General features: G+C 38.9%; 1 protein-coding gene across 1 annotated transcript in view; it reads left to right on the top strand.

Moving 5' to 3' along the window:
- The window catches only part of EPYC (epiphycan), a gene marked incomplete at both ends in the record, with an annotated part of 40,946 nt that extends 16,509 nt beyond the window's left edge, over positions 1 to 24,437 (top strand). Inside the window, 5 exons of the mRNA XM_081085206.1 lie at positions 8,587 to 8,758; positions 14,514 to 14,672; positions 17,345 to 17,547; positions 18,800 to 18,895; positions 24,267 to 24,437. Coding sequence (XP_080941332.1) covers positions 8,587 to 8,758; positions 14,514 to 14,672; positions 17,345 to 17,547; positions 18,800 to 18,895; positions 24,267 to 24,437 — 801 coding nt within the window. The remainder of the gene's footprint in view (positions 1 to 8,586; positions 8,759 to 14,513; positions 14,673 to 17,344; positions 17,548 to 18,799; positions 18,896 to 24,266) is intronic.
- Between the last annotated feature and the right edge of the window lie 935 nt (positions 24,438 to 25,372).

Consider the following 25,372-nt stretch of genomic DNA (forward strand, 5'->3'; position numbering starts at 1 on the left):
ATAATATTCTAGCAAGTCAATATCAAATGTTATGAACTTATACTATTTTGATTTAAGCAGAAAACCACAAATTGTGGTATTTGGTCTAAGATGTATTAATTGTACTAGAGGCCCGATGCACAAAATTCGTGCAGGGGAGGGGGGTCCCTCAGCCCGGCCTGCACCCTCTCGCAATCCGGGACCCCTTGGTCCTAACCGCCCGCCTGCTCGCTCCTAACCACTTGGCTCAACACTCCTTAGTGCTGTTGTGGAGGTGGGAGAGGCTCCTGCCACCGCCGTTGTGCTCGCCAGCCATGGACCTGGCTTCTGGCTGAGCCACGCTCCAGGTGTGGGAGCGCACTGGCCACCAGGGGGCAGCTCCTGTGTTGAGCGTCTGCTACTGGTAGTCAGTGTGCATCATAGAGACTGGTTGTTCTGGTCATTCTGCCATAACAGTGGCTGGGCTTTTATTATAAAGATAGATATATTAATTTTGACTTAATTTAATAAAATACTGGTATTTAAAAGTAAAGAAGTCCAAATATGGTGAATTTACTCAAATGTGGTGGTACAGTATTTCAGGAAGTACTATATTGAGAAACCAAGATAAAAGAACAATTGTTTGTAAAGGAGAAATCAGAGAGAATATGAGAGACCAAAAAAAAAAAATCTATTTTTTTGCTAATGTTAATGGCATGTGCTAGGTAAATACCTCCACTAAATAGTAAAAATTATTCTCTCAGTATAATTAGAAAATGGATAAGAAAACAAAATTTGAGAAGGTCTATATTAGGGCAAATTACATGAGCAGCTGTAACAAACAACTCCAAAATCCCAATGGCTTAACACAATAAAAATTGACATCTTGCTGACAGGACTGTCCAGTGTAGGTCAATAGATTTACTATCCTCCCAGTGGTTATGCAGGAATTCAAACTTCTTTCATGCTACAACTTCACCATCTTCACTTTAGGACTGTAGGTTCACGCGGTATCTTCTGTTGACAGACTGAGGGAAGGGAAGGTATACTTGCTCCTTTCTGGTTAGGACCATATGTGGCACATTACTTCCTCTCCTGTTCCATTGGCCAGAACTAACCACATGACCCAATCTAGACTCAAAGTGGAAAATGTGTTTTAGCTGAATCCCCAGGAGGAAAATGAAACAGTTTGGTGAATGCATGGAATTGTCTCAGCCATCATGCTTTCACCAGGCTGAAGTTTCATTCTGACATAATACTTATTTCTCACCAAAGTGAGAGAAAATTACAATAAATTTTGCTTAAATTATACAACCCACCTCCATTAATGTTATGTGATATTTTCATACTCGTCAATTTAAGGTAAGATTGATTGACTGCCAGCTGCTCCCACAGGGCTACATGGCCTTGGTACAGTCTTCAGCCTTCGGGTTCAGCAACTGAAGGTTCAGCCTTCAGGTTCATCCATGATCAGCTGTGATCAGATCAGACTGTAGGTTGATAAATGATATCTGGCAAAACCCTATGAGGCTTAAAATATGAAAACATAGCCCATTAATGAGTTCATAATGTGAATCGTCATTTCCCATTAATGATAATGCTCACTTTCCTTATCCAGAGCTTCTTTCTCAAAATAAAAAGCTAAATTATTCAGAAGAATTTTATTTGGCTGAGTACAGAATCAAAATTAAGAAAGTGAAGCAGTCCTGTGGCTGGACTGATTAGATCAAACTGTCATCTTCACTGCTTAGAAGCTGTGTGACCTCAGTCCTTCCACCTCTCATCTTCCACTTACAAATATACCAAATGTGCACAGTTATTGCACCTCTACACAGAGTTGTTTTGAGAGTGACATTAGAACCAATGGAAAGAGCATACAGTTTTTCATAGACAGTGAGTATTCAATCCATGGCAATTATTATGTTCAGCTAACTCATGATAACAGCAAGTGAAATCTCTTTTCTCCATGTCAGATATGACCTCTTTAGTGAATATATTGTTTACGTTCAACAAATTTAATATATCTCTCTCACAATGTTAGCCACAACAACAAACTTTCCCTAAACTGAATTTTTATAAGCTGCCATCTTCTTCAATTTCCTTTTTCTTTCTTTAGCTGCATTATCATCACTAAGAGTCAGGAGTTAAGAAGCTTGCCCAAGGGCTAGGGAGTAATGGTCTCTTCTCATTGTACATTTTAAAGATCAGTTTTGCATCATGAGAACAACCTAAAATTACTTCAGTTTGGGGGTGGGGGGAGAGCCTTACCATGACTCTGTCCTTGGCCCTGTTTCATATGCTAAAATCTGCATTTTTCCTGTTCTAATAAAAGCAATTATATCTTTATTTTTCAATGAATATCAATAAGTCAACTAGGTGTATATATGCTTTCACTTTCTTTTTCCTTAATGATTTGTCATGCTATCCTTATTCCCAAATTATATACCAGCAAAGAAAAGATTAATAAAAATTGTCCCACCTCTGCCTACATTGGCATGTTAAGTCAAAATTTTAGGAAGTGTAGCTGAGGTAAAGAGCATAGGAAAAATGATAAGGGGAACCTTAGTATCAGGACTAGCTGATATCTTAAAGTCAACAAGTACTCAGCAGGGTCATTACATTCTATAAATCTAGGGAGCACCAAACACAAAATGCCAAAGGAATTGTGCCTCTCAGAATTGTGCAATGGATTAGCTCTGACTCTAGGTACATAATTTCACCTTTCCCTCAAATGTAGACCACACCCAATCAATATCCTTGGATCAGCAAAAGATTCCAAAGCCATTTCATCTAATGAAGTCAAAGCACATCTCCTTTAGTTTCCATTCACTACATGTTTGTACCTACAGTTAAGGCCCATTGGCAGACATGAAGATGTCTGAGCCATAACTAATCTCTTTTCATACCTGCTCTCTCATGCAAAGTTAAAATATTTTGTTACTCTGATATCCAAAGCGCCCTTTAAAGCAGCGGTTCTCAACCTGTGGGTCGCGACCATCGGAAAACACATGTAGCGTATCAGATATTTACATTACGATTCATAACAGTAGCAAAATTACAATTATGAAGTAGCAACAAAAATAATTTTATGGTTGGGGGTCACCATAACATGAGGAACTGTATTAAAAGGTTGTGGCATTAGGAAGGTTGAGAACCACTGCTTTAAAGTAAGAAAAATTTTCACTGTTTACCTTTACTGATTCAGCCTACTAATCGCTAGACACATTGGGATAGGAGCTGGGAATGTAATTGTAAAATATAATATTTTACATATATACTAGAGGCTTGGCGCATGAAATTCATGCATGGGTAGGGTCCCTAGGCTTGGCTGGCAATCAGGGCCGATCTGTGGGGCGACTGGTGGAGCAATTGGGGGGGCCCCAGCTGGCACCCACCTTGGCTGGACTGGCACCACCTGCTTGCCGGCCCCACCCCCCATCACTGCTGCCGGTTGCCTCCCTCTGTGGGGCAATCAGCGGGGTGATGGGGCGGGTGGGCACTGGCATCCACTTTTGCTGGCCTGGGGCCTGTGGGCTGGGGGCAGCTCCTGCTTTGAGCATCTGCCCCCTGGTGGTCAGTATGCATCATAGCGACCGGTCATTCCTGTTTGGTTGATTTGCATATTAGGCTTTTATTATATAGGATATTTTATATATATATATATATATTTACCCTGTATTCCCATATACAACATCAAAATCTATATCACTTATCTTTTGTTATATAACAAAAGAAGAAAAATACGAAAAATAAAATGCCAATAAATATATATCAACAATTGAATCTAAAAGTCTAAATAAATGAACAAAGAATCAAATGAACAACATAAACTGATGAATAAAATAGAACCAGAGGCATGGAAACATGGAACAGAGTGACAAATCTTACAGGGAACAGGGAGGGGGTTGGAAAGAGATTAACCAAAGAATGTATATGCATATAGGCATGACCTATGGACATATATGGGAACCAAGCAGAAGGGGACAATGGGGGGTAGGGGCTATCTGTAAAACTCTCAACAATAAAGATTTAAAATATTTTAAAAAGGGGGTTTTAAGCATGGGTTGACACTAATTTTGTCTTTTTCAGAGTTTATTCTCCCTTCAGTGTGAATGTATACTGAAGGAAATCCCAACTTCCTGTAAGGGTATTGTTGCTGTATTCTCGGCAAGAGAGCATAGTAACATAGATTATGGTGGTGGTAATCGACAGAGAGAAAGAATGATATTGATTGAATGACAGGTAAAGTGTACAGTTGATCATAACTTAAGTGTAACACTCGGCATAGACTTACTTGATTAAATAATTATAAAGAGAGGCAATCCTTCCATCATTTACAAATTCAGTTTTTCCTTCACTGATCTTTTCCTTCATACATGAAGGTAGGAATTGAATCTGAGTAACTTGCATCCTCTCATAGCATTCTTTCCATCACACATATATTACATTTTTATTAAGTTCTGCGTTGGAAACTTAACTGCAGATTCAGTGCTAAAATAAAAAATATCAAAATACCCCCAAAATAAAATACATTAAGTTTTATTAATTCCAACACAAGGCCTAATGGTAGCGGATGGTTTGTGATCATCTTAAACAGAAGTGATCAACATGATCAACAAAAAGTGTGTCCTGAAGGCTTTCCTTGGCAAACGAGGCAATCAGGAGGAAATGTGGCTGCTATTTCTGAACACTATTTTTTCACATTTTTACTCTGAAATGAAGGCAAATAAATTTAGTAAACTTAATGGTAGCATTGTAGTTCTATAAATCATTTAGGTGTGCTTTTTGATAATGAACAAATGGATTTGGTTAAAATTATTTTTAACCAAATGTTATTATCACTTAAAATGGTGCTGAGTACTTTTACAAGAAGATTCTTCCATGGAAAACTCTGCTGATTGTGGGAGAATGAAAGTTTTAACTTTGCTGCAGTATTATTAACACCAATATAAATATTACTACAAAAATCCGTATTTCTCAGGGAGCAGAAACTTTGAGACACTTCAGGGTCATTTCAGTCCTCTTTACCCTAAGAAATATTGAGGTGCTGGCTTGCTTACATAGAGGCAAGGCTGTGCATGGTCCGGAGACAGAGGCAGGCCTAGGATGCTTCCTGGCACTATTATCTTTTCAGGCCGACAGGGACCTCATTTGAGAAGCTATACCTCACTCGACTCATGTTACTCTCTGTGGACAAAGCATTTGTCATCTCTAGTATAGGTAGACTCTTTTGTGGACATGAAATGTACTCCTAAGTATAGTCTATCAGAACATAAATTATCTACAGATCTCAGAGATACAAGTACAGTAATGACTAAGCTCAAGGTCATATGTAGGAGTGACCCTTTATATTGTGTTTTTAAACTTTAGGGAAATATAATGAAAAAAATTAAAAAGTCAATTCAGTAGGAAGCAAATCAGGGTAAAATAGGAGGTATAAAAAGGAATGGAGGAAATCTAAGAAAAAAATGGATACTTATATCAGAGGTTCAGTTATAAATGTTTGCATTCGTGTGTTACCGATCGTAGCTTGAGAAAAAAAAAAAAGGCAGGGATGTATTCTGGCCATGTGTGTTTATTCCCAAATTTAAGGTTCTGCAGCATCAGCATAAAAGTCTGCCGCAGGGAGAGCTTTTTGTATTAATGCTTCATTTCTTTGCCTCACAACTGCATGTCACCTTATGAAAATTGGTGAGCGAGGAAACAAAGACAGAAGGGCTGAATCACTTCTCTGCAGCAGTGACAATAATGCTCTCCAGGCACAGTGCTTTGCGGTTACAGTTCTGCTATTTTGCTGAACCAAAAAGGCATTCCTTTTCTTTGCTCTTAAAAAGTTGTTCAACATTCCCACTTTAATAGCAAGTAAGCATGAACAGAAGAGTCTCTGATAAACACAAAAGCTGTTTTGCCTCATGATAGTGGATGACAAGTGAGATCTTTACAGCTTCACATCAAATCAGTGGAAAAACAATTATCCATTAAAAATACGTGCAAACGTTTTTCCTATAAAGCCAAGGATTCAAGGCAACGCGTCTGGAATGTGTTTCTCCCCTTAGGCTGCCTCCATTCCATGAAACATCTGTCTCAATTTCCGCTCTTCCCGGAGCCTCTTTGGTCTCTCTGCATACCCATGCCTTCCGCGTCTGCCTCATTCTGACCCTGCAGATGGAGCCCGTATGTCTCTCTGCTTAAAGAAATGTACCCAAGCTTCTCAGTGGAGATTTATGGCCATTATATCCTCATGGATGGCTTCCTAATGCACCAAGTGCAGAAGAATTTGCTTTTGGTTTGATTTCATGCTCTAAATATATTAAAGTAAGCATTAATGCCGTCATTGATTCTTCTCAGCAAGATCTCTAGGATTAAGCGTAGAGCTGTGGATTAGATATATTCTGGACAAGCAAACTTTTTTTATTGTATTCAATAAGTACTTGGTTGTATATTATGCCTTGAGGTATAACGATATATGACATGACTGAAAGGGTACCATCTCGTAAGCTTGGAGAGGCAGAGAGAGAGTGGAGCCACTGTAGCACAGTTTAGGACGGGCTGAAAGGAAGACTGCAGAAGCCCAGAGGGAGACATGCTCCAGAAATGTGCACTGACAAAAGAAAGTTTAGGTGATTGTTTTATAAAAACTAATTTTCTTTTGTGAAGCAATATATTCAAATTTATCAAAAATAACATTGAATAAGTGTATCTTTAAAATGTTATTGTTGCCCTGGCCTGTGTTTCTGGTTTCTGAGTGGTTGGAGCATGGACCCGCAAACTGAGGGGTCATGGGTTTGATTCCCAAACAAGGGAACGTACTGGGTTGCTGCTTCAATACCCAGCCCTGGCCGAGGTAATTTCCTACCTTTCTCTCTCTCTCTCTAAAAACAACAACAACAACAACAAAAAACACACACAAAAAAAAAACAATGGAAATAATGTCCTCGGGTGAGGATTAACCAAAATAAGAATAAAAATAAAAGAAACTGTTAATTGTTATCTAAAATATTCATAAAGTATCTGCCCTAATTATGTCCGTATTTTACACAGGGAAGTACTAGCTTGCATATCATTTTGACATTAAATAAATTAGAAAGTAATTTGTGTGGGTTTTTTGTTTTTGTTTGTTTTTGCTTGTTAATGAAAGCAAATAAAGAAGGCTGGAAAGGATCAAGAGGCCATGTCAGCCTGCAAAAGAAAAAATCCCGGTTTTCCTGGGGATGCCATGGGGAAACTAGGCCCCTGTGGGTGAAGTTGGCATGTTGCCAAACAATTGTTTTGAACAAAATTCCTCCCCAAGGTCACAAGGTCATCAGGAAGGTAGACATTTATTAATACAAATGACATTGAGACAAGGAAAGGGAGTTGAGAGTAAGGGGTTATTCTAAATGCAAACAGTGGTCTTAGACGCAATGACATTACTTATAATATGCATGTAAGAAGAGAAAAGCAAGTTTAAGCTAAACTACAATCCCTGAAAAATCATTTGAGTGTTTTTTATTCTTTTTTTCAATATAGCTTATTGATTTTTTACAGGGAGGAAGGAAGAGGGATAGAGAGTTAGAAACATCAATGAGAGAGAAACATCAATCAGCTGCTTCCAGCACACTCCCCTCTGGGGATGTGCCCACAACTAAGGTACATGCCCTTGACCAGAATCAAACCTGGGACCCTTGAGTCTGCAGGCCAATGCTCCATCCAATGAGCCAAACCGGTTGCAGTGGTTCTCAACCTTCTGGCCCTTTAAATACAGTTCCTCATGTTGTGACCCAACCATAAAATTATTTTCATTGCTACTCCATAACTGTAATGTTGCTACTATTATGAATCATAATGTAAATATCTGATATGCAGGATGGTCTTAGGCGACCCCTGTGAAACGGTTGTTCGACCGCCAAAGGGGTCATGACCCACAGGTTGAGAACCGCTGGGTTAGGGCTATTTGAGTGTTTTTTAAATGCCTTCTGTTGCCAAAACTCTCAAAAAGGTCAATTTTGACATTCCCAAATATCATTGACAATGCTTGTTATTCAAAGTAATATTGAAAATATATAAGAAATGGCATATCATCATCAAATCACATAGTCTACACATATTGTATTTTAGTAGGAATAATACTTTTCAGTAAAATACAATTGGAAGAAATGTAAGTTGTTGTAAAGAAACAGAATATTTGAATCCAGGGACCAAGGATTAAAAGAACTGAAATATACATGACAATTTTTTCTTGGTTATTATCCTCAAGGGGAACAGAATTAGGGTGGCAGGGTGAAGGGGACTGTGCACACTTCTGGGTGAATCTGAATTTTGCACAATGATGCATTCTTGCAATGCTGTATTTAGTAAACAATAAATTTAGGTTTTTTAAACTTATAGAATTAAGAAATATATAAAAATGTTTAAAAGTGCAAGAACCATCCCCCCAAAAAAGACATTGGGAACTATTACTAAGATATAAGAAGCAAAACTAATTAAATAGCAGTAACTGGAACCACATGAGCTCTCCCAGGCAAGCAGGCCAGTCACAGTATTGAACTTCAGAACATGAGTGCCCTCTTGTGGCAAACATGAATATCTGAAATTTGTTTCACTGCCTCAGGGTAATTGAGATAGTGATCAAATTCTGTTCTTTTTCAGATTGAAATAGCAACAATGATGCCTTCAGGGAACAGAGAGCTCCTCACCCCGCCACCACAGCCAGAGGAGGCTGAAGAGGAAGAGGAGGAGGAGTCCACCCCCAGGCTGATTGATGGTTTTTCCCCACAGGAACCTGAATTCACCAGGGTTCTGGGTCCACACACCAGTGAAGGTCAGGTCCATTTGGTCATCCCTCTAAATTGCCAAGCTCCAAGTCCACAGGGGACCCACATCACCCAAGGAGAAAGTTCTGCAATAGGCTAGGTTTGAAACAGGAGATTCACATGTATTTTGTATTCAAAGATAAAGTAGTTTGAATAATTTAGCTCAGGCATGATGAAAATTTTCAAATAACCAATGAAAATATTTGTCTAACATCATTACTCAAAACCTTTGTGGCGGATGGAATGCATTTTCAGAGCAAAGGATACCCTCTTAGCAAGATCAGAATCTATGTCTGAGAGGTCAGGCCACGGCAGTTCAAGGTGATAAGGTTTTTTATGATAAATGAAATGATGATAGTAATAGCAATAATATTTACATTGGTTGAGCACAAAATATCTGTGGACCATAATGCTCAACACTTCACCTTATCTCATTTGTGTATTATAAACTCCCTGTGAAGGTGTCAGCATTAATCTTTTCATTATTACTGAGGCAACTAGCTTTAAAAGGATAGGAACTTGCCAGAGATCGCATAGCCATTAGTTTCACATGCTGGGTGAAACTAGTCTGTTCTGATTTTTCTCTGTATAGTTCTTCTCCTAGGAAGTAGCAGAGAGAGGAAAAGAGAGGAAAGTGGCGCATTACACTGAATTCCATCTTGTTTGGTTTAAAGGTGATCTAAACCAGAGCATTTTGTTAACAAAAAGGAATGCCTGGTGCTACATGTGATTCTATAATTTGTCTATATTTGTTGTTAGAATTTATCAGTGTCATTCTTGGGGTTATCAAGTGGACTCACTCTAAAATAGTTACACACACACACACACACACACACACACACACACGATAGAGAAAGAGAGAGAGAGAGAGAGAGAGAGAGAGAGAGAGAGAGAGAGAGAGAGAGAGAGAATGGCATAAGGGGAGGGGTATAGGAAAGTGAGTAGAATTTCCACTACAAAGGTTTAGTTACTATTGATTATCTTTGTACTCTAAGCTCTAAAGATACAAAACTTACCTTATAATGACTACTTTTTCACAGATACTTCTGTCTAGAACAGGGAGACAGACATGGAAACAAATTTAGAAGCTAGAAGGCGTTACTGGAGATGTGAGAAAAGTCTGTAAAGAATATACTAAGCAAGCAAAGAGAGAAGAGAGCATTCAAATCAGCTTTGCAACTGTCTGGATATACTATAATCTTGAGCAAGGCATTCAATGTTTGGTGGTTTTTTGGCTCAATTTTCTCATCTAGAAAGTGGGATAATAAATACTAAATCTTACTCATAGAGTTTTGTAAGGATTAAATGAATGAATGAATTTAGTACCTGGCCCATAGTAAACATAGTAAATGTTAATTCTCATTATTTTATTTTTGATAAAAGAGATTATCTTTTGTTCACTTTCAACACATTTTTCAGGGTACAATAAAGTATCATTAACTACAGGCAGATATCTGGAACTTACTCACTTTGCATAACCGAAACTTTATGCCTTTTGAACAACAAATATCCATCCCCCACCTCCCCGCCCCTGTAACCACCAATCTACCCTCTGATTCTCTGAGTTTTTAACTAAAAGTTGTCTTTGTGACATGCTGCCTAGATGCCAGCCACTAAAGTGCTCTATGTGCATTGACTCTTTGAAGAGTCACAACAATGCCATGAAGTAGGTATTGATATTTCTGCTTTATAAGTAGGAAAACTAACATTCCAGCATGCTATTAAAGTCCGATGTATGGAGGAGGTGCATACTGGTGCTGGGATGCAGACAGAGATCACCAAACTCTAAGTCTTTAAGAAATACCTCATATTCTTTCCACTTACTTAGCCCTCTACAAACAGAACCAGGGAATGCACACACAATTACAAGGAAATGTGGGTACCCAGCAGAAAGCCCTCAGAGCAGGGAATTTAAATAGCCCTAGAATATTACTTACTTTTAAGTAATTTCAGATTTTTCAAACGTTGATGGATCTGGCATCATTAGCTATAGTTAGGTATTTTAGCTGAGCCAGGAACAGCACAAAAGCACAATGCCCAATTTTTCAGTCAAAATTATGGCTCCATAGTGTCAGCTTTGAGATAATATTAAAAACAATCTATGACTTTTCAAAAAAATGTTGTCTCTAAAGTAATTGCAGTGTAATTTCAAGAGAAAAAGCATCACCAAAAATTCTAAATTTAAAATTAAATTCACATATTATAAATTCATCAAAGTTAAATAGTTTGGAAACATGCATAACATTAAATATAAAAATATCATATTTTAATTATTAATACAAATTTCTAAAAATAATATTCTGAAACCATATAAAGTAGGCTTGAGTTATAAACGGAAAAAGTAGAATTAAATTATTAACTGGTGTGAATATATAATTACTCTGAAAATTTATTGCTAGATTAGCATGACCATGAATATATAGAAGAATAAAATTCCTTTAAAAAATACAATAACTGACAAATATTAATTCATATTGATTGGAGAAATCAGTAAGTATTAAATATTTTGCAGCTCCCTCTTGAATGTTTTCTCTAGATTTCCATTCATAACATAGTTTTATTTCTGAAGTTCTTATTATAAATTACTAGAGGCCCAGTGCACGGAAATTCATGCACTCGGCCAGGTCCCTCAGCCCAGGCTGCAGCCTCTCACAGTCCGGGACCCCTCGGAGGAGGTCCAACTGAGGCTTAGGCCCATGGGGAGTGGGCCTTGGCCATCAGTCAAACACCCTCAGCGCTGCCGAGGAGGCAGGAGAGGCTCCCACCACTGCTGTGCAGCTGTCAGCCTGGCTTGTGGCTGAGCAGAGCTCCCCCTGTGGGAGCGCACTGACCACCAGGAGGCAGCTCCTGCATTGAGCATCTTCCCCCTGGTGGTCAGTGAGTATCATAGCAACCAGTCATTCCTGGTTGCCCTTAGGGTCTATTTGCATATTACCCTTTTATTATATACAAGAGGTCCAGTGCATGAAAATTCATGCACTGGAGGGGGGTCTCACAGTCTGGGAGCCCTCAGGAATGGGAGGCAACCCAGCGATCAGGGGAAGGCAATGCCCATCACACCTCTGCTGCTGCCACTGCCAGCAGCGCAAGCCTCGGCCAGCCCTGATTACCTGAGCCTCGGGCCGGCCCAGGGTGGCTGAGGGGCTGAGGAGACTGGGTGCCACCATCTTGTGTCTGTGGGTGCCACCATCTTTGAGGGTGGGGCAGTAAAATAGCATATTCCCTCCTTATTGGCTGTGGGCGCTGCCATCTTTGCAATGGCATGAGGGTCAATTAGCATATTCCCTCTATTAGATAGGAGGATTTTCTTCTATTTAATGATAGCAATACTACCTTAGTAAGTGCCTTACTAATTCTTTTCTGTGAGGGGAGTTGCAATGCTTAAAATGTTTTATACAAATTGCTATAATTAAGCTAAATAGGAAAAAACATAATTAATATTTACCAAAACATTGATAACACCACTCAAATCACACACATGTAAAATGCAGGAAGGTCTTAAAAAGTTTACAGGTTTAAAATTATGGGGGGGGGGAGGGATGCATATAACAGCTCACTGTTGAGTATGGCATCAATAAAGTATGTAAGTTCTTTGAGTGAATGTTGTCCCAACTCTTCTGCAATCCAGTGCTCCCTAGAAATTCAGAATCAGAGGTAGCCAGAAGAAGACAAGTCAATAGTTGAGATAGTCACATAACTTATGGTATAATTTCCTTCATCTCATTGACTGTGTTGAGATTAAACAGCTAAAGTGTTATTCTTTAGCCTCTGCTGATATTCTAAAATTTATAAAGAATATGAGAAACTTATCATTGCTTGAACAAAAATTCAAAAAGGGCTGAGCAGGAAGTATATTTGTATGAAAAGTATAGGGGATGATTAATTAAATATCTTAGTTGCATTACTAGTTCTTGATCTTTGAACTAAGGCAACAAGGTGTCTCTGTGAGTGAGGGGTTTCCAAATAGGGGACTCTCAGTGCTAAAACCAGGAAAGTTTCAGCTAAATCAGATGAATTGATCACTGAGCAATCTCAAGGAAGTTCTTCCATCACATTCTTCTTCTGTAATTATCATGGCTTATTTCACTTTCTTCATTCATCTCACCTCTCACAGCCCTTCCTCTCCTCCTCCCTTTACTCCTCAAACTCTTTAGGAAGCTTAGTTTTCAACTTCACAAAGAAAATTCAATCTTCCACTCAGCAGCTCTTTGGTCTTTCTGTTTTCAGACATATAATTACCTACAACTACATCTCTCCTATTGCCACAGAGGAACCGTGTCCTCGGGCATGTGGCTTTGCATTCTTCCACTGGGCCTGTTGCCCTCTCAGGAACCTTATTTAACCTCTGCTCCTTTGGATTCTTGCAAACCTTCTAGCTTAGTCAATATCCCTCATTATCACAACACAAATAATCTTTTTTAAAAAGTAATCAACTTTTTTTCTTTCTTTTTCACAAATATCTCAATAACATTGTCTACTAGTATATTTGCTGTAACTATTTCCTCACATTCAACTTTCTCCTTAGTTGACTGTAATCTGGCTCCCAGCCTCATCCACAGCCCTTGCTGAAGTCTCTTATAACCATCACAACTAACCCAAGAGACATTTTCAACCCAAGAGATATTTTAATTTGCCTGGCATCTTAGCAGCCATGATTGTTTTCCATTTCCTTTTCTTTCTGAGTGTGTGTGTGTGTGTGTGTGTGTGTGATAGATGGAGAAAAATAGATTAGTAAATTGATATATAATCCGGCCTAACAAATATCTTTTGGCACTACTGCCTTTTCTATCATGATTACCCTAGGAACCATCATCTTTTATCTAGACAACAGCTCATTTCCACTTTGCCCACTGGCCCTCTTTCAGATTTTCACCACACCTTCAAGCAGAGTGATATATTAGCATGAAAATCTGACAATGATTAGGATAAGAAACAAAATCTGTAACACAGCCTATCAGTTCTACACATTTCAATACTCTCTACGCTATAGCAACATGGACCATCTTTCAGTTCCACCAAACTGAAGGACCGGGGCACATGCTGCTTCCTCGGTCTGCGTATGCTTCCCTCACACAAACATAATTGACTCCTTCTCTTCTTGCAGATTTTAACTCAATTATCACCTTATCAGAGAACCACGATTCTCAAACTGGGTCAAATTTTTCTATTTTATGTTAATGTGATATTTCATAATAGTTACCACAATCATCATTTCATTTATTTGTGTGATTATCATTCTTCTTAGATATCAGATCATAAAATAGAACTCTGCCTCTTTATGCTCACCACTGTTTCACTAGCTGGCATAGTGCCATTTACATAGAAAAGATAAAAAAATACATATGAGTGAATTAATAGTAGTGATTATTACCCTATATTTTTCTTGAAGCAGATTTTGTTTCAGTGGGGTGTTTAATTACTGAACCAATGACTTAACACAAATATTGTATGTGATGCTTTAAATTTATAAAAATGACAATATTAATGTTCACATTTGCAGATAGCATTTCTAAATATAAAAGCAACAACTGTGCAGTGTCAATGCAACAATTTCATATTTTATAACATTACAAAAATATACTAATTATTGGGTCAGATTTAATTAGTATATTTGACTAGTATTACATTTACAGAAAACTATATAAGAAAAGATGAAATCTATCAGAATTGTCTGCATGAGACTCTAATTTTAACAAACATTACTAGTCACATTGTTAGAAATTGCTTGTTACTTAATTTTAATTATATGCATCTATCTTTTAGATTTTCCAACCTGCCTTCTGTGTACCTGTATAAGTACCACTGTATACTGTGATGACCATGAACTTGATGCTATTCCTCCACTGCCCAAGAACACCGCTTATTTCTACTCCCGCTTTAACAGAATTAAAAAGATCAACAGAAATGACTTTGCAAGCCTAAGTATGGATGATAGCACTAATGGCCTTCTATTCTTTACAGAATTTCTTAAAATTTTTGCACTGTAAAATAGTGGTTCTGGAAATGATAGCTGAATACTAAATACTAGAGGCCCACTGCACAGATTTGTGCAACAGTGGAGTCCCTCGGCTTGGTCTGCAGAGATCGGACAAAAAACAGCAGTTCAACATTCCCCGAGGGGTCCTGGAGTGTGAGAGGGCACTCTGAAAAGTTGCTGTTGCTCTGCAGCTCTGGTGTTGAGCGTCTTCCCCCTGGTGGACAGTGCACATCATAGCTACCAGCCGATCAGCTGGTCACTTAGGCTTTTATATATATACTAGAGGCCTGGTGCACAAAAATGTGTGCACTCGGGGGGGAAGAGGGGTCTCTCAGCTCGGCCTGTGCCCTCTCACAGTCTGGGACCCCTCAGGGGATGACCACCTGCTGGCTCAGGCCCACTCCCTGGGGGATTGGGCCTAAGATGGCAATCAGCCATCCCTCTGGCAGCCCGGCAGCCCTCAGGGGATGTCCACTTGCCAGCGGGGAGCAGGCTTAAACTGCAGTCGGACATCCTTTGCGCTGCTGAGGAGGCAGGAGAGGCTCCCACCACCACCGCTGTACTGGCAGCCATTAGCCTGGCTTGTGGCTGAGCAGAGCTCCTCCCATGTGAGAGCGCCCTGACTACCAGAAGGCAGCTCCTACACTGAGTGTCTGCCCCCTGGTGGTCAGTGTGTGTCATAGTGACCAGTCATTCCAAGTCCTTCTGCTGTTAGGGTCAGTTTCCATATTACCTGTTTACTATATAGGATCGAGGCCTGGTGCACAGGAGGGGGCTGGCTGGTTTGCCCTGAAGGGTGACCGGATCAGGGTGGGGGTCCCGCTTGGGTGCCTGGCCAGCCTGGATGAGGGGATGATGACTGTTTGCAGCTGGTCACACCCCCTTCAGGGTGGGGGTCCCCAGTGGGGTGCCTGGCCAGTCTGGGTGAGGGGCTGAGGGCCGTTTTCAGGCTGGCGGGTGACTGAAGCTCCCAACCTCTCCTTTTTTCTTTTTTTTTTTTTTTATTCTGGGATTTATTTACCTTCTATGGCTGTCACTGGAGCTGAGAGCCAGCTCCAGCTCTGAGGCCGTGGCTGGCTGAAAGCAGGCATCTGGGGTTGTTTAGCTTCTATAATTGACACTCTGTTGCCATCACTGGTGCTCTAAGCTCTGAGCCCGCTGGCGACTGAAAGCAGGTATCTGGGTTTGTTTAGCTTCTATAATTGCAACATTGTTGTATCTGGAGCTCAGAGTTGGGCTGCGGCAGGCGGGGAACCTTAGCTTCCTCTGTCACTGGAGCAAGCAAGCCTCCTGTTCAGTTCAGTTGCCTGGCTGCCGGCCACCATCTTGGTTGGCAGTTAATTTGCATATCTTGCTGATTAGCCAATGGGAAGGGTAGCAAAGTTATGGTTAATTACCATGTTTCTCTATTATTAGATAGAATAGAATAGAGGCCCCGTGTACAAAATTCGTGCATGGGATGGGGGAGAGGTGGTCCCTCAGCTTGGCATGCACCCTCTCCAATCTGGGACCTTGCAGGGATCAGGCCTAAACCGGCAGTCGGACATCCCTCTCACAATCTGGGACCGCTGGCTCCTAACTGCTTGCCTGCCTGCCTTCCTGCCTGATCGCCCCTAACCACTCTGCCTGTCAGCCTGATCACCCCTAACTTCCTCTGCCTGCCTTCTTGAACTCGCCCCTAACTGCTTGCTCCTCCTCAGGCCTGATCACCTCTAACTGCTTGTTCCCCTGCCAACCAGATCACCCCAACAACCTCTGCCTTGGCCCTTGCCACTGTGGCTTTTTCTGGAAGGATGTCAGACGTCTGGAAGACTTCCCATAAATCTGGTCTAATTAGCATATTACCCTTTTATTAGTATAGATGTCTCATAAATCAATTATTTTTTTCTCATGTAGCCATGTGAAGATTTGTTTTAGTTATGATAAGAAAAAATGCTGAGTAATTAAAGGTCATCAAGAAACTATGTAGCTACTGATATTTTCAACAAACTATTACTAACTAAATAAAAATTGTAAGTAACTATTTTATAGCCTAGAACTTATTATCATTTTATGACAATAAGAGTAAGGTGTCATGATCATTTATTTATGAGGATTTTTTTGTTTGAAGGGATTTCAATTAAAGCTCAATTATTTTATGATCAAAGAATCTAAGTCTAAATTCTGACATTATAATGGTTGCCAACATAGAAGAATTTTTGTACTTGTCTTCATAAAGTGTTTTAATTACTAAATATTTATTTGTAATACCTTTGTATTTTATACTAATATAGCTTTGACCACTAGAAAAATATAACACTCTGTCATCCCTGTGGAAAATGTTTTAAGTAGTAAAATCCAGATATAGTTTATTTAGACTATTGGGGAAAGACTAATTATTTTAAATTTAATGTGCCAGTTTCTTTGCTAAAGTTATAATTTCTTATCATTGCATAAACATGAACCGTATTTGGAGAGAACAAATTTTCTAAAGTATTTATAAATAATTCTTTAATTAACTTGTATTGCTACTTAAGTTCATGCTTATGCTTTTTTGTATATAGGAAATTTATATTCATATTTTTATGTGAACAGAACATTTCGAGAATATTAACTATTTCATCACTTTTTCTTCTAGATGATTTAAGGAAGATTGATTTGACATCAAATTTAATATCTGAAATTGATGAAGATGCATTCAAAAAGCTGCCTGAACTCAGAGAGCTTATCCTACGTGACAACAAAATAAGGCAACTTCCGGATTTGCCAACCAGTCTGACCTTCATTGATGTTAGCAACAATAGACTGGGAAGGAAAGGAATAAAGCAAGAAGCATTTAAAGTGAGTTTTAAGTTTGGATATAAAAGACTTTCATCTTCCCATTCCATTTGTGGTCAATGACTAGCCTTTTTATTTCTATAAAGGAATTCACTTGGATGAGACTTATAACTGCAAAAGTAAACTTTACAGACTACTTACCATACTTGTGGGAAATACTGTGCTCTGGTACATTTTGAGGTTGGTCAAGCACCAAGAACAGAAAGCAGAAGTGGAATAAGAAGTGGGTGGCTCTCTGGAAATAGTGTTAAGCAGATAATTTGTTTTTACCAAAAACTCCACTGATGGGGAGCATTTAATGTGGTTAAAAGGTTAACTACTTTTACAGGATGTGGGGATGAAAGGCTTCCATATTACTGTAAAGAAGACTGGATTCAGTTAATCTTATGAATTTTGTTTTCAAAGAAAAGGATGCAAGCTCAGGGCTAGAGTAACTTGCTTGGAATAACAGTGTAGAGTCTGAGAACAGTAATCCACTGGCTATCTTACTCGTTTTTACCCCATCCAAGCTGCTCCTCTAAATATATGCTGAACACAATAAACAAAAATTACTGTTTGAAGGGACATCACATTACTTCCTTGGTAGCTAGAAGGTGTCGTGTGGACCCATTAGCACTGGGCAATAGCAAAAGTCCTATCTCTCTACTAGCCATTCTGTTGGGCAAGAGAGTTAGGGCACCTCAGTAGAGCCTGGCAAGGGTAGAAGTCTGGTCTCTCCACTCATCTTTTGTTGGCCAGGGTGGTGGTGAGTCATAATTTGCCCTGTGGTATTTGGCTAGAGTAGACCTGTTATTGTCTACACTTTTTTTGTCTTGCTAGGTTGTCTTTTCCCTGAAACTCAGGCTAGGAAGAGAAGTCTTTTGTTGGGGAGAAATTCTCATTTCTCCATCCCTATTACATGAAAGAAATGATTGCTATGCCTCACCAAAATCTTCAAAGTTCTATTGCAGAATAGAGAATGAGAAGTCAGTGCCTTACTTAAACTGAGAAAGTGAAAGTGGACAAAGCATGTTCTTCCTAGAGATTGAGAAACATGTTTCATTTTCATCAAGAGATATCTACTTGCCCTCATTTCTTCCAAAATTCATTTGAATTGTCTAGTATGTAACTTAGAACACTGATCTTCCATAACTTTAGTAAATAAGACCTGGTCAGGCATGTGGTATTTTATAAATAATTGCATGGAGAGGGAATGGAAAATATAACTGTGGCACCACTAATTTCTATTAAGTCCCTACCTTTGGAATGTTTCCAGGATATGTATGATCTCCATCACCTCTACCTCACAGATAACAACTTGGATCACATCCCTCTGCCACTCCCAGAAAACCTACGGGCCCTTCATCTCCAGGTAGGCTGCTACCAGTAGGTAGGCCCAACAGCTCCATGGAAAACAAAAGCAGGAGGAAGCTGGGACCCAGGAAGCTCTTTATAATGCATGTTGACTCACTGTGACAATTATTCTTTTTTTTTCCTTTTTCTTTCCCCCCCTTTTTTTTCTTTTTCTCAGTCATTCTCTCTGTGTTTGACTACAATGTATTTGTATATTAACTGATTTATTTCTAATAATGTTAGTTTTTATTTTCATTCTTTGTCAAATAATGCATTTTTTGGCACACAAATATTCTTTTGAAAAAAAAGAATGGAAGTTTTTGTTTTTTTGTGGGGTTTTTTCTGCTGAAGAAGTGTGTAAGGATTAGAAAAGGAAGAGAAACAGAAAGAGAACAGTCTAATTTGATTTCTAGTTTTCAGGGAGAAAATGTCAATTTTAGCATTTTGATTTTGTTTATTTATTTTTAATATATTTTTATTTATTTCAGAGCAAGGGAGAGGGATAGAGAAATAGGGACATCAGTGATGAAAGAGAATCATTGGTCAGCTGCCTCCTGTACACCCCACATTGGGGATTGAGCCTGCAATTGGGCATATGCCCTGACCGGGAATCGAACTGTGACCTCCTGTTTCATAGGTCAATACTCAACTACTGAGCCACACTGGTTGGGCTAGTCTTTCTATTTTAGCTTTAGGTCTTACTAGTATGTGCTGAATTAAATTCAATCCTAGGGTATTCTATCTGCTGAGCAATGAGAGACTTCCTTCTTTCTGGATTAAGAAAATGCAGTTTTTCTTAAACCAACGTATTTGAAAACCTGCTTTATTTAAAATGCCACTAAACTGAGTGAAAACACATTTTCAAAAATGTTATTATCTAATATTTTCTAAATATATTTTATTTAAATATACCAGAAGTATGCTCAATTAAAATAAACATTTTTTGTTGCTAAAGCAAAAAGATAAATTATTCTTATTTTAGATATAACTTTTGGTGTTCAGCTATAATCAACTATATGTAAAAACTTTATGTTTTGTGGAATAAATCTGTATATAATGCACCCATTGTGTGTTCATAGAACAATATATGGTGTAAAATTACAATCTTTTGAGACGATGATTTTGCTATGTGAAAGCAGGTCTCTGATTTCTATGTTTTCCTCTGTGGATTCTGTAAATATTTACCCCTGTGTTGTTCCTTTTATTCTACAGATATATATATATATTTCCCTTACTTTTTTGATGTCCTTTTATGTATGCCTGTCTCTGAGACTTGGACACTTGTCTCTTCTGAGAGTTTTTCTGGTGGTGTTTGCTTCCTTACTCCCTTTCCAGTCCCCGTCCTTTTTTTGGATGGCTCTGTCTTGGTATCTCTTTTTCTGAGAGTGATTTTTAATATGTATAACTGTATGGAGGATTTTCAAGGACATCCTCAAGGAAATGTTATAATGTGTTTTCTAATTATGAGTTAAATGAATTACTATTGTCTGTGATGATATTGACTCTAAAAAATGACCAGATCTCTAATGTTATAGTTAAACACAATGTGCTTGTATATACAATATGAGATTTCTTTCAAAATAACTGCCTGCCCTGCGTGCGTAGCTCAGTTGGTTGGAGTGTTGTCCCGATGTACCAAAGCTGTAGGTTCAATCCCTGGTCAAGGCACATACAAGAAACAACCGATGAGGGGAACAACAAGTTGATGTTTTTCTCTTTCTCTCCCTGCCCCCCATTCTTCTCTTCTCTCTCAAAATCAATACTTTTTTTTTTTTAATTAAAAAAAATGAAATAAAAGTAATTGCCTTTGGAGTTTCCAGTCAAGATGACTGAGTAGATAAATGCGATACTCTCATCCTCCCATAACTACATCAAAATTACAACTAAAATACAGAACCACCAGCATTCAACCACCACCTGAAATCTAGCTGAACAGAAGTCTTATAATGAAGCCACAATGAAGCCACATCAAGACTGCTAGGAGGGGCAGAGATTCAGAATGAGCTGGTATCACACCCACATGTGATGGATAAAAATTGGGAGGGCTATCTCGGTTTTGGAGGTTTTCCCTGGAGGAGCAAGGGGTCCCAGCCCCACACCCGGCTCGATAATGTTCCAGTGCTAGGAAGTCTCTGAATCTCCTGGATATGAAAATCAATGGGGGTTATGAGACAGAGGGCTGCTGGAGTCCCAGGCATTCTTTTTAAAGGGCCTGTGCACCAACTGGCTCACTGACTCACTCACTCACTCTGAGCTCCAGCACTGGGATAACAGCTCCAAAAGGCGCCAGTAACACAGGAAGAGCAACTGAATTGTCTGATTCAGGGTGAGAGCTGGAAGGGCAGCTTTCTCCCAGACAGAAGTTGTTCCTTTGCTGAGTCCTCCCCCTACAGAGGCAGCAGGCAGGTGCGTATCTGAGTCTCCATGAACCTTGCTAACACTGTTTGTTCCACCTCGGTGATTCACCAATATCCCGCCCCATCCAACTTACAGGCCCACCCAGGCTGTTTCCAGTGGCTTTCCCATACAAATAGCCTGTCTTGGCTCATGTTGCGGACTTCCTTACAACCTTTCAAAGAGCATCTGGCCTAGTGTTTCCCATACTTCTTGCTAAGTGGCTCCAGGTCTGGCACTAGTGGCAGCCAGCTTTAATTCGAAACTTTGCCTTTCCTGGGCACCTCCCAGTAGCAGCCATCTGCTGACTGCTTTGTAGGTCATTGGTGGCCTCAGGAAGGGCACAGGAGGCACCTCCCAGGAGACCTCAGAGCCAGTACTCCTGGTGGACAGCTTCAGACCAAGCTGAAGCACAACTCAACTACCTCCACAACAACACACTCAGGGGCAGGCACCAGAGTCTCCCTGACTGTGTCCTGCTCCATGGAGTTGTCTCTTGCACAACAAATCTTCCACTGTTTCTGGCCAGTCCTTACAGCCAATTGACCTTGGGGTAAATCCCTCCCATTGTATGCCAGCAGCAACCAAGTCAACTACAGAAGGAGGACTCATACAGTCCCCACAGAGGGCACAGCTGGAGCTCCCAGCTTGCATGACTGGGGACACTGTACCATTGGGCCTTACAGAACACCTACTACATAGGCCACTTTAAAAGACTAGAAAGCATAGCAGCTCTACCTACCATATAAAAACAAATACAGGGAGGCAGCATATATGCTCCAAATAATAAAAAAAAGAACAAAACTCCAGAAAGAGAACTAAACATAATGGAGACGAACAATCTACCAGATGCAGAGTTCAAAACACTGATTTTAAAAATGCTCACTGATCACAGTGTATACTTCAACAAAGAGATAGGAAACATAAAAATGGAGATAGAATCCATTAAAAAGAACCAGTCAGAAATAAAAACTATAATAACTAAAATGAAAAATACATTAGAGGGAATCAATAGTAGATTAGATCAAGCAGAGGGTCAAATCAGTGAATTGGAAAGTAAGGTAACAGAAAGCACCCAATTATAACAGCAAAAAGAAAAAAGAATGCAGAAAAATGAAGATAGCTTATGGGGACTCTCAGACAACTTCAAGAATACCAGCATTTGCATCATATGGTACTGTAAGAAGAAGATCAAGGAATTGAAAACCTATTTGAAGAAATAATAACAACAAAAAAATCTTCCCTACCCTGGCAAAGGAAATAGACATACAAGCCTGAGAAGAGTGTCCCCAAAGAGATTAACTCTAAGAGGCCCATTCCAAGACATATAAATTGCCAAAAGTAAAAGACAAAGAGAGAATCTCAAAAGCAGCTAGAGAAAGCAGTTAGTTACCTACAAGAGAGCTCCCATAAAACTGTCAGCTGATTTCTCAACAGAAACTTTGCAAGTCAGAAGAGATTGGCATGAAATATTCAAAGTGATAAAAAGCAAGGACTTTCAACCAAGATTACTCAACCCAGAAAAACTTTCATTTAGAATTGAAGGTCAGATAAAGAACTTCACAGATGAGATAAAGCTAAAGGAGTTCATCACCATCAAGCCAGTATTACATGAAATGTTTCAGGGTCTTCCAGAAGGGGAAAGAGAAGGAGAAGGAGAAGAAAGAGGAGGAGGAGGAGGAGAAGGAGAAGGAGAAGGAGGAGGAGGAGGAGAAGGAGAAGGAGAAGGAGAAGGAGAAGGAGAAGGAGAAGGAGAAGGAGAAGGAGAAAGAGAAGGAGAAGGAGAAGAAAGAGGAGGAGGAGAAGGAGAAGGAGAAGGAGAAGGAGAAGGAGAAGAAAGAGGAGGAGGAGGAGGAGGAGGAGGAGGAGAAGGAGAAGGAGAAGGAGAAAAGATAAGAATATAAATAACAAACTGGCATTAAATACATACCTAGGAACAATTATTTTAAATGCAAATTGATTAATTGTTCCAATAAAAATACATAGTGTGGGTGAATGAATAACAAAACAAGACCCTAAGGTATGCTATCTACATGAAACTTTCTTCATATTGAAAGACATACACACACTGAAAGTAAAGGGATAGAAAAACAAATCCACAAAAGCTGGAGTAGCACTATTTATACTAAATCAAATAGACTTGAAAACAAAGGCTGTAACAAAAGACAAAGAAGACCTAGTAATTCTACTTTTGAGTATTTAAACACACACACACACACACACACACACACACACACACAACACTAAATCGAAAAGACATATACATTCATATGTTCATTGTTGCATTATTTATAATAGTCAAGACATGGAGCCAATCTTAGTGCCCATGATGTAAGAGAAAAACATTTTTAAGTTGCCTCCCATAAGCACCTGGATTAGGGATCAAAACCCAAAACCTAGGCATGTGCCCTAGGTTTCAAACCCACAATCTTTTTGTGGACTGGACAATGCTCCAACCAACCAAGCCACCCAAGTTCTGGGCCTGTTTTCTTCCTGATGTTTGCTTACTCTCCCCCTCACTTCACTTCAGCCATGTTGACTTTTTCTCATTCTTGAACATTTTATAATTACTCAGAATTTGAAACTGGTGTTCTCTCTGGATAAGTTATTATTACCTTGGCCTTTCAATGCCCATGTTTTCTTGTCATTCTATTCTGAGCTCCATTGTTATCCCTTAAGATAACTTTTCACAGTCACCATCCTTTATTCATAAGTCTAATATTTTTGGAAATAACTTTTTTCTGTACACGTTTTTTTTCACTTTCTTCTCTTATAGTCCCATTATGGAAGTATAGTCTCTATAAGAGCATCTACGTGTCTTTTTAATTGATTTATCCCCATTGCCAGAAAGTGTTTAATGTATAATAATCACATAATGTGGATTTTGGATGACAGAAGAAACAAAAAAATAAAACACTAGGTAAAGCAAAATGCACTTTAATCAGTACTAAGAATATGTTATATCTTGTTATATAATTTATTTTCATCTCTTTTAGAATAACAACATTCTGGAGATGCATGAAGATACATTCTGTGATGTTAAAAATTTGACTTATATTCGTAAGGCACTAGAAGATATCCGATTGGATGGAAACCCTATCAATCTCAGCAAAACTCCTCAAGCTTACATATGCCTACCTCGTTTGCCTATTGGGAGTCTTGTCTAAGTTAGATAATGATTAGCATTACGATGCCTATTATAACAAAACAATTCTTACTGCTCTCTTCACAAACAAAACTCAGCATGACAATATTTTTACATTGTGTTCTGAAAGGTATCATCGTATAAAATACAGCTCAAAGTATTAATATATGATGACAGTTAGGTAATCTTAAAAAACACCATAAATCAGGAATAAACCAAAAGATGTACAGAAAGTGCAAAACTAAATGATAGAAAATATTTCATAGATATAAATCACATGTAATTTGCAAGTTTTAGGTAACCATAGTCTCTGTAATTTCAAATTAAGCACATAAGAAATAAAAATTAAAAATGAACACTGCAGCCTGGCTGGCATGGCTCAGTGGTTAAGCATTGACCAATGAACCAGGAGGTCACGGTTTGATTCCTGGTTGGGGCACATGCCTGGGTTGCTGGCTCAAACCCAGGAGTGCAGACATGCAGGAGGCTGCTGATCCATGATTCTCTCTCATCATTGATGTTTCTATCTCTCTCTCCCTCTTCCTTCCTCTCTGAAATCAATAATAAAAACATATTTTTGAAATATGAACACTTTAGGTTTATTGCCAAGATTTAGATGTTTCTAATTAAACTTTTCCATTTCTTTTTTTTTCAATAGTGCATGTTTCTATTTCTAAATTTATTGAAGAAAATAATAAAAGTATTTAAAAATTAGAATGGTCTTGTTTAAAAATATTCATTATAATTACAATATGCAAATAACCATAATAATACACAGAGCTTCAGTTTTCGAATAATAATATTTATCATCTTTCAGACCTGTCAACTCATTTTAGATCTTTGCTAAATTAACTACTTACTTAGTGTATTTCTGTGACTGTGGAAAAAATGAAATATAAAAATTGAAAATATAGATGATGATATAATAATCATGTTAGGGAAGAAGTTAGGAATGCC

This window comes from Myotis nattereri (assembly GCF_964212035.1).
Source record: "Myotis nattereri genome assembly, chromosome: 2".
Classification (NCBI taxonomy): Eukaryota; Metazoa; Chordata; class Mammalia; order Chiroptera; family Vespertilionidae; genus Myotis; species Myotis nattereri.